Below are 11,020 nucleotides of genomic sequence, written 5' to 3'. Positions count from 1 at the left end.
CCAGTACTGCCACACACCAGGCATTCCCATGCTGTTATAATCATGCAGTGGATTGGTCCCACGTAGTTAGTGGGTTCACTTTTCGTTTAACAACCTGCTCCATTAACCACCGCTCGTTAAACCTCATATATTTTCCTCTTGTGTTTACGTTTGCCTTAAAAAGTAAAATATCGTTTGTTTGAGACATACATGAGTAAAAATGGCCTAAGTTACTCAATCCCTTCAAGATGTTATTTTTCTTGTCTCAATAAACATACTTGAACTTGTCCCTTGTACTTTGCTCTCATTACCTAAGACATCTTCTCTCGTGTCTCTACAGGACTACTGGGCATCGAAGAACGGGCCACCCATCTTGGACGAGTCACAGGACTGGAAGCTGCTGGCCGGCCGTCAGAACGACACACACACCATGATCCGGGTCCGGCGGCCCATCACACCCAACACGCCGGACGACATCAATGTTTTCGTGAGTAACCCCTCCACTCTCTCGCCGTGCTCTCGGCCGTCTCGCCCCGTTTTCTGTGTTGGTATATTTTTGGTTTTTTCGTCTGTGATTTATTTATATGGTTTAGATATTGTATTTCAGTTTATATTTCATAATCTTTCCTCTTGTTTTGCTGGTCGGTTTCCTTGTGTTAGGTAAATACTTAGTTAACACTTTAATCCCACTGTTGTTCTTACTGTGTGTGTGTGTGTGTGTGTGTGTGTGTGTGTGTGTGTGTGTGTGTGTGTGTGTGTGTGTGTGTGTGTGTGTGTGTGTGTGTGTGTGTTTACTAGTTGTGTTTTTGCGGGGGTTGAGCTTTGCTCTTTCGGCCCGCCTCTCAACTGTCAATCAACTGTTTACTAACTAACTACTAACTTACTAACTACTTTTTTTTTTTCCCCCACACCACACACACACACACCCCAGGAAGCAGCCCGTGACAGCTGACTAACTCCCAGGTACCTATTTACTGCTAGGTAACAGGGGCACTTAGGGTGAAAGAAACTTTGCCCATTTGTTTCTGCCTCGTGCGGGAATCGAACCCGCGCCACAGAATTACGAGTCCTGCGCGCTATCCACCAGGCTACGAGGCCCCCCTACGAGGTGTGTGTGTGTGTGTGTGTACTCACTTAGTTGTACTCACCTAGTTGTGTTTGCAGGGGTTGAGCTCTGGCTCTTTGGTCCCACCTCTCAACCGTCAATCAACAGGTGTACAGAATCCTGAGCCTATCGGGCTCTATCATATCTACACTTGAAACTGTATGGAGTCAGCATTTTGTGTGTGTGTGTGTGTGTGTGTGTGTGTGTGTGTGTGTGTGTGTGTGTGTGTGTGTGTGTGTGTGTGTGTGTGTGTGTGTATGTGTGTGTGTGTGTGTGTGTGTGTACTCACTAAATTGTGCTTGCGGGGGTTGAGCTTTGGCTCTTTGGTCCCACCTCTCAACCGTCAATCAACAGGTGTACAGAATCCTGAGCCTATCGGGCTCTATCATAACTACACTTGATGCTGTGTATGGAGTCAGCCTCCACCACATCACTTCCTAATGCATTCCATTTGTCAACCACTCTGACACTAAAAAAGTTCTGTCTAATATCTCTGTGGCTCATTTGTGTGTGTGTGTGTGTGTGTGTGTGTGTGTGTGTGTGTGTGTGTGTGTGTGTGTGTGTGTGTGTGTGTGTGTGTTTTACTAGATGGGGGTCGAACCCAGAAGGTTCGACCCGAGTTCCCAACACTTAAATAGCACAACATTTTGAGATCGACCTGGACTCACCTATGACAGTTCCGTGCCACCCATCAGTCACCCTGCAAAGTTAGGTGAGGCTATCCCCCCCCCCCAAGCATCCGGATAGGAGGAGGCTATCTATCCTCCTACCTTAGATAGACAGACACTATTTTTATACATACCCCGGTATAGAAATATATCACAGGTAATTTCATATATCTCTTTCCAAGGTGCAAAAACTCTCTCCCATCCCTTCCATCGGGGATTCTGATTGGTTGAAAACAACAGTTGGTGTACCCCCCCCCCCTATTGGTTGAACTCTCTTGTCAGAATTCGGCTCAAAAATCACGCTCAGGAGTCAAATTTCCGACATTTCAGATATTTTGAAAACTGCAGGGGGGTTTGGGCAAAATATGACCCATCGCCGTTTTCAGTAATTGGCATATTTTCGGTATAAAAAGTCGTAATTTGAAAATGAAAATAGGTGCATAGAGTCAGAATTCGGCTCAAAAACCACACTCAGGAGTCAAATTTCCGACATTTCAGATATTTTGAAAACTGCAGGGGGGTTTGGGCAAAATATGACCCATCGCCGTTTTCAGTAATTGGCATATTTTCGGTGTAAAAAGTCGTAATTTGAAAATGAAAATAGGTGCAGAGAGTCAGAATTCGACTCAAAAATCACGCTCAGGAGTCAAATTTCCGACATTTCAGATATTTTGAAAACCGCAGGGGGGTTTGGGCAAAATATGACCCATCGCCGTTTTCAGTAATTGGCATATTTTCGGTGTAAAAAGTAGTAATTTGAAAATGAAAATAGGTGCATAGAGTCAGAATTCGGCTCAAAAATCACACTCAGGAGTCAAATTTCGGACATTTCAGATATTTTGAAAACTGCAGGGGGGTTTGGGCAAAATATGACCCATCGCCGTTTTCAGTAATTGGCATATTTTCGGTATAAAAATTCGTAATATGAAAATGAAAATAGGTGTAGAGAGTCAGAATTCGGCTCGAAAATCACACTCAGGAGTCAAATTTCCGACATTTGAGATATTTTGAAAACTGCAGGGGGGTTTGGGCAAAATATGACCCATCGCCGTTTTCAGTAAATGGCATATTTTCGGTATAAAAAGTAGTAATTTGAAAATGAAAATAGGTGCAGAGAGTCAGAGTCTCTTGTAATCCACTGATTGGTCAAAATTCAAATTCAAAATTCAAATTCAAATACTTCCAACACCTGTGAATAAATCTGACAGGTGTTTTTATTACATATTTACAATAGTCTCCAATTATCGATCATCAAAATAGAAAGACAGGGAAAGGTAACGAAAAACACATGTTTTCAATGAAGGAAAAACAGCTGTGTGTGCCGAGAGCCAACTACCCTGCTAATTGAACCTAACTCACTGGGTCAAGGAGTTACAAAAAGAAAGTGGCGAGCAGTCTTGAAGAACCAGCGGTAGTTAGCACCGGTTCTGAGGGCGAAGGTGTTACCACTGTGCCACCAGAGGACGAACGTTAACAATCCATATCATACTCTCGATTTGCCACTCTGTAAAGAATGCAACTCTTTTTACCGAATCTCTTTGTACCGAATCTCTTTTTATCAAATCTCTTTTTACCAAATCTCTTTTTAACGAATCTCTTTTTACCGAATCTCTTTACCAAATCGGAAACGTACGAATCCAACTTATCGAGGCAGACAGAAAAAATCAATATTACGATGCTTTATTTTGTCTTAATTTAGTTGACTCTCCGTTAAAAATGCGATGTGTTAGTTAACACAATGGGTTCATTTCACCCTGTGTCTGAAGACTGTAGAGGCGTCTCAGTTTGTGTTACCCCTCTCCTGTTGCGTTTTCTCTGATTCTTGTATTGTTTCCTGTTTTCTTTGATTCTCTTAATTTTTTCCTGTTTTCTCTGATGTTCTTAAATTTCCCCGTTTTTTGTCTGATTCTCTTAATTTTTCCTGCCATTTTATCTTTAAATTGTTCTCAATTTTATATCCTGATTTCTCTAATTATCTTAATTTTCCACAATTTTCTCTGATTTTCTCCTTGTAACTCCTACTTAGCCTGTTAATCACCTGTTAATTGTGAGCTGTTCTTGTTCAGTTCATAAATGGTAGTTATAACACCTTAGATCACCAACCATTAGTACATGTTATAACACCTTAGATCACCATTACTGCTCGTTATGCCATATGTATTTCCTGGCATTGTTACTTTAGAAGTTCATCCCGATAAAGTGCAATCATCACCTTGTTCAGTTCTGTAGTTCAGTCTGTTCTGGAAAAATCACAAATTTGAAGAAATTCAGCTTACAACCCCCCCCACCCCCCTTCCCTCTCCCACAAAAAAAATCCGAAAAACTTTAAAAATAAACCTTTGAAACTCATTGAACATTGAGGTCATTGAAAATGAACTCATTTTAAGACTGAATATATTCAGTCTTAAAATGACACGAAAAAAAAGCCTTTTAACACGAGTAATTAAGACTCTCAAATGCATTAGAATCTTGTCTATGAAAAAATTGTTTTCATAGATAAGAACCACAACGTGCAACAATGGCGGCTCTAATATACACATCATTTTCCTCCCCCCAAAAAACCAACCTCTTCCGTTCCCCCTCTCCAATACGAGCATTAAACACATTAATCATTTCACTAAGTGATGTAACTCCTCCAAGCATGCCTTGTGTGTGTGTTTAAAATATATATTCAATTAGTATTTCTTTGTTCACCATATCTTTGTTCTCTCATCTTCGTTTGCCATGTTCTTTAGTTCATCTTCTCATCCCATAGTCTCACATTCCTTCATAACAGGTAACAGGGACTATAATATATATATATATATATATATATATATATATATATATATATATATATATATATATATATATATATATATATTAATATATATATATATATATATATATATATATATATATATATATATATATATATATATATATCACATTTCTATCAAATCTAACGTAAATGTATTTTCATCATTTTTGTACCATATATATTTACAAAATTATATTAACATAGGGTTAGATAAGGTTCAAGCTAGGTTAGGTTCAAAATTAAGTTAAGATTCTATTAGGTTCAATTTAAGTTAGATTTGGTTCAAGTTTGTATATTAATCCATAACTAATCACACTCTAAAGGTTATGTTGATATTTAATGACAAAAAATATATTATAATATTAAATAGACTTGATATTGTTAATGCTTTTGTATAGTGTCATAAACAAAAGGGTTTTGGGTTGATATTTACAGTACAGTAATTTTTAGGGGTCTTGTTAATGGGATTTTGTAGGTAGGAATCATGTGTTGCTTATATGTGCTTATACTGTGGCAGTGTTAGCTGTGTGTCTCTCTTTGTCTCCTTCTATCCAGTATATTCCTTCTAAGTGTATACCATTAGCAACACTGACCCGAGTTGAGGTTAATGTTCTCGAAAATAATCAGCAAACTAATCTGGACCATCCCCCCTCCACCCCCCTCTCCATCCATCCCCATTACCCATTCGCTAAGAATAACAACAAACCCATTACATCACATCTCGTCATCCTTGTCCCATTAACCCATTCAGGTCTAACCTTCTAACCTAACCTAACCTAACCATCCTTCGTTAAGGAAGCCCAATCGCTAAATTTATCTACCTCCGAACCCCTCCCCCCCCTTTCAAGGACAAACCAACCAACCGCCTCTCATTAACACCCCCCCCCCCCTTAGGGCAACACCTCACCGTTCCCCTTAGGACTAACCATTTTGTAATTAAGGGGTAGTCACTAACCACCAGTTATTCTAAACATTAACCACTAACTACTCGGACCTTTGTATCACTAACCACTATACGCTCCTCCCCCCCCCCCCGGTCTATTCCCCCTTTACCCCTATTTGACTATTAACCCCTAACTACTATTACCCTTAATTATTAGTGTCATTATTTCCTCTATTTTAGACTATTATCGCCCTAACGGCTGCTGTTGCCACCACCACTATTCCTGCCGCTATTTGCATTCTCATATTGACTATTACTATTCCCCTTAGTTATTAGTAGTTGTTTAACATAGTTATTACTGCTACTGCACCCTTATATATCCTATTTCTGCCTCTATTCTACGTCTACTACTAAGTCCTTCTCCCCTCCCGATAATTTAAGACTTTACAGCGGGTAAATTCAAATTCAAAAATAACCGCCACTAACGACCACTTCCCCCTCGTGGCTACAGGACTTCCCAACATGGGTGTTATGGGCGTGGCACCCGCACGACCCCGGGGAGGACCTGCACCCGGAGTACCACCACAATAACCGGGGCGCCCGTCGCCTCTGCCTGCTGAGGCTCGACTGCTGGCCGCCTCCCCGTCCGGACTCCGCCGCCGCCGCCGCCTCTTCCTCCCTCCTCCTCCTCTTCACGCTGCTGCCACGTCTCTTATGAGCCCAGGGAGAGCGCGCTATTGCCATATCTAGTGTTTTGTTTTGCCTATGGTCCATAAGGGAGTGTTTGGATAAAACCATAGATTAGAGATGGTTGTGAGAGGTGGTACATATATGCGTGTGCTTTCATTATTTGGTACAATGAAAGGGGTAGGGGGGCTATGTTCCTCTTTGATTTTTCCCTATTGGACGGCAAGGAAGGTATATTCAGTATGTAAAAACCTTATTTTTATGTGCTTTCGAGCGTGTGAATAGGCAGAGGAAGAACATTATTACACCAAGCTTGAGGCACACATTAACGCAATGTTATCAGCAGCGTATGCAACGCTGCCACTCGTCACAACAGCCACTCACGTAGGGCTTTCGTAAGCCGTACCTTCAGCGAACACCAGGCCCAGCAGACGAACGCAATTTCGAACATTAGAGCTTTACGCTTGGATCGAACCAAAGCTGGTCCAGAGGTCTGATCCATTACTGGTCTTGGAAGACTGACCCATTAGGCTAAGTGGACTTTGACCTCCTTAAACTGGAAAAACAATGGACTGTGCAGAGGCGACATTATCCCATCCTACAAGATTCTGATAGGCCTATGATCAAAGCGAACAGATTCTGATGCATAGGCCTATAACCAAAGTGGACAGATCAGAAACATTCACCATAGAGGCAGCGCGAGATGGTCTGACTAACAAACCGAAGGAGAATTGAAGGAGCAGGAAGCAGAATAGCGAAGTTCAGGAGCTAAGACTCGTTCCTCAAACACATGTGACTACACACACGCAGACACACACGTGCCTGAGCAAACGCACAGGCGAAGAACAAGACAAACTCATTACAAGAAATAGCCTATATTCGCTGTTCTTATAATTATTGGGTACGGAGATAACATCCATTGATATCTCTGATACAGACCTATTGTTCCCACTTTAATCCTTTTTGCGCTACCGCTCACAGGATGAGTATGGGGTGAACAATAAACTACCTGTACTACTCACTACTCAAAGGATGAGTATCGGGTGCACAATAAACTACCACTCAGAACGAGTATGGGGTGCACAATAAACTACCACTCACAGGATGAGTATGGGGTGCACAATAAACTACCACTCACAGGATGAGTATGGGGTGCACAATAAACTACCGTTCACAGGATGAGTATGAGGTGCACAATAAACTACCGTTCACAGGATGAGTATGGGGTGCACAATAAACCACCACTTACAGGATGAGTACGGAGTGCACAGTACACTACCACTCACAGGATGAGTATGGGGTGCACAATAAACCACCACTCACAGGATGAGTATGGGGTGCACAATACACTACCACTCACAGGATGAGTATGGGGTGCACAATAAACTACCGCTCACAGGATGAGTATGGGGTGCACAATACACCACCACTCACAGGATGAGTATGGGGTGCACAATACACCACCACTCACAGGATGAGTATGGGGTGCACAATACACTACCACTCACAGGATGAGTATGAGGTGCACAATACACCACCACTCACAGGATGAGTATGAAGTGCACAATACACTACCACTCACAGGATGAGTATGAGGTGCACAATACACTACCACTCACAGGATGAGTATGGGGTTCACAATAAACTACCGCTCACAGGATGAGTATGGGGTGCACAATACACCACCACTCACAGGATGAGTATGGGGTGCACAATACACCACCACTCACAGGATGAGTATGGGGTGCACAATAAACCACTCACAGGATGAGTATGGGGTGCACAATACACCACCACTCACAGGATGAGTATGGGGTGCACAATACACCACCACTCACAGGATGAGTATGGGGTGCACAATACATTAAACACATCAACCCCATAAAAGTATCTTTGGAAGGTATAGGAATGAATAAATGATCTAATAAATTAGACGAATTTAAGAAAGTTAGTGGTATCTAATACCCGTTTTCTTTTCATAGAGAACGTGACTGCGCGCTACAAGGGTAACTAAGCTAGATGTTAAGGAGTCCCTTTCCGGGGGTACAATGCTAGTGGATATCTTTTTATTACGGTGAATTTACATTTGGGAAGAGTGTCTTAAGCATTCAGCCTTGTTAATGATCAAATAAAGGCTTCCATCTAAATGAGATTTTATAGAGATCTAAATCAAAGTTTCAGGTATATGCTGATAATTATCAAAATGATAACAGTGTTTTGTTTTTGATGTTCTGGAGATTTGAGTGTGTCTGACTTTTGCATGTTTTGATCTCCGTTCTGAGGGTGTATATACACTTGAGAAGTGCGACCCACTTCTAGGTGTATATATACACCTTTACGTTCAGGACTGAAATAGACTTACTGGCAGTTCAGTAAGTTGTATGTGGTGGCCTTAATAACCCTCCAGAGGTTGATAGGTCTTAAGCCCAAACACCTAACCTAAACAATCTTTCGATTTTTATATTTATAAATTCCGATAAAGCTTTTTTTTTCTCTGATAATCTCACTAAACTAGTAAATAAGTGGTTTAAATCTTCAGACTTTTAACAAATACATAAAAATAAAAATAAGCAAGTCTCACTAAACTAGTAAATAAGTGGTTTAAATCTTCAGACTTTTAACAAATACATAAAAATAAAAATAAGCAAGTCTCACTAAACTAGTAAATAAGTGGTTTAAATCTTCAGACTTTTAACAAATACATAAAAATAAAAATAAGCAAGTCGTAAAGTCAATCCTCTTTTTCACAGCTCTTGCCCATGAAGCAAGACTTTTAGACTTTCCACGACCTCAGCAAAATACATTTTGTATCGTCCTCAGAAGTCGTTATTAATACACTCGTGAATCACTCTCAAGTCACAACCCCAAAATATAATGTAGTTTTATACAATTAAGGCTTTTTTATGCAGTCAGACTAAGAGTTAAATTTGAGGAGTCATGTCTACGGTAATCAGACTCAAGTCTGACACAAGGCTTCTGTACTTAGGTCTTCGCTGGAAAGGATATTCAGACTTTGTTAAACACTTCTCCATTATGCAGGCGAGGAGTCACAATAACGTGGCTAAAGTATGTTGACCAGACTACACACTAGAAGGTGAAGGGACGACGACGTTTCGGTCCTTCCTGGACCATTCGTGGAATCGACTTGAGAATGGTCCAAGACGGACCGAAACGTCGTCGTCCCTTCACCTTCTAGTGTGTGGTCTGGTCAACTTCATTATACAAGGATAATTGGTTGTTCCAACATGGCTGATCTTCATAGATCGACCAAATGAATCATTCTCATCGGAATTGATCGTCAACGTGATTGGTCTATTGTTCATTCAGATGTGATCGACCTCATCCACTCTTCTCCAGTTGGTATCTTAAGGTGATCTTAGTTGATATCTTAAGGTGATCTTAGTTGATATCTTAAGGTGATCTTAGTTGATGGGGGTCGAGGTTATGCCTCTCAGGTAACATTTACTTATGTGGTTATTTCCGTGTCAGCGCATCGTCCGTGTCCTCCTTGAGTCTTTCCTTGGGTCCTCCTTGAGTTCTTCCTCGAATCGTCTTTTGAGTCATTTCTCGGGTCCTACTTGAGTCATTTCTAGGGGATCTCTTTGAGTCCTTCCTTGGGTCCTTTTCGAGTCCTTCCCCAAGTTTTCCAACTTAAAGTCTTCCTCAAAATCCTTCTTATACAGATCAATAATTTTCCTTAAGGTCTACCATCATTATCTCCAAATCCCTAAGTGAATTATCAACAGTTAATCCCAAAATCCCTAAGTGAATTATCAACAGTTAATCCCAAAATCCTCATTTAAATCGATTGAAAAATTCCGCTTCGTATTTCTTTGCAGTTTGCTGAAAACTTTTGTACATAAAGTTCAATGTTTCTCAAATCTTTTGAAAAGTAAATTTCAAGGCGATTTTCCTATTGTGCGCGCATGTGTATGTGTGCGTGTGTGTATTTACTATTTGTGTCTGCAGAATCGAGGTGTTAGCTCTTGGACCCCGCCTTTCTAACCAATCTATTTTTCCTCAATTATATCTTCTACATATATTTTTTTTCTATAATGCACGCACACATATCCCCAGGATCACCCAGCTGCCCGTAGCAGCTGTCTAACTCCCAGGTACCTATTTACTGCTAGTGTGAACAGGGGCACCAGAACGAAAGAAACTCTGCCAATTTGTTTCCGCCTCGGCGGGGGATCGAACCCGGCCCCTCGTAGGACTATAACTCCCGAGCGCTGTCCACTCAGCCGCGAGGCCCTATTGTGTGTGTGTGTGTGTGTGTGGGTGCGTGTGTATTTACTATTTGTATCTGCAGAATCGAGCAAATAGCTCTTGGACCCCGCCTTTCTAACTAATTTATTTTTCCTCTGTTATTTCTACTACATATATATTTTCTCTCTCTCTCTCTCTCTCTCTCTCTCTCTCTCTCTCTCTCTCTCTCTCTCTCTCTCTCTCTCTCTCTCTCTCTCTCTCTCTCTCTCTCTCTCTCTCTCTCTCTCTCTCTCTCTTTCTCTCTCTCTCTCTCTCTCTTTCTCTCTCTCTCTCTCTCTCTCTCTCTCTCTCTCTCTCTCTCTCTCTCTCTCTCTCTCTCTCTCTCTCTCTCTCTCTCTCTCTTCTCTCTCTCTCTCTCTCTCTCTCTCTCTCTCTCTCTCTCTCTCTCTCTCTCTCTCTCTCTCTCTCTCTCTCTCTCTCTCTCTCTCTCTCTCTCTCTCTCTCTCTCTCTCTCTCTCTCTCTCTCTCTCTCTCTCTCTCTCTCTCTCTCTCTCTCTCTCGCTCTCTCTCTCTCTCTCTCTCTCTCTCTCTCTCTCTCTCTCTCTCTCTCTCTCTCTCTCTCTCTCTCTCTCTCTCTCTCTCTCTCTCTCTCTCTCTCTCTCTCCTCCCCTCTCTCACCCCTCCCCAAG

The 11,020-nt window shown here is 41.5% G+C and overlaps 1 protein-coding gene across 1 annotated transcript; it reads left to right on the top strand.

Annotated features, from left to right (window-relative positions):
• Positions 1-319: 319 nt before the first annotated feature.
• LOC123752260 (DBH-like monooxygenase protein 1) lies at positions 320-10,628 on the top strand (the record flags this gene model as incomplete). Its single annotated transcript, XM_045734315.2, is given in 2 exon segments — positions 320-466; positions 5,947-10,628. Coding segments are annotated over 2 exon segments (354 nt in total), but the record flags the coding sequence as incomplete, so codon positions are not given.
• Between the last annotated feature and the right edge of the window lie 392 nt (positions 10,629-11,020).

This window comes from Procambarus clarkii, chromosome 65 (genome assembly GCF_040958095.1).
Source record: "Procambarus clarkii isolate CNS0578487 chromosome 65, FALCON_Pclarkii_2.0, whole genome shotgun sequence".
In the NCBI taxonomy this organism is placed as follows: domain Eukaryota; kingdom Metazoa; phylum Arthropoda; class Malacostraca; order Decapoda; family Cambaridae; genus Procambarus; species Procambarus clarkii.
Note: the sequence above shows the minus strand (reverse complement) of the source record. Positions and strands in the feature narration are given on the sequence as shown.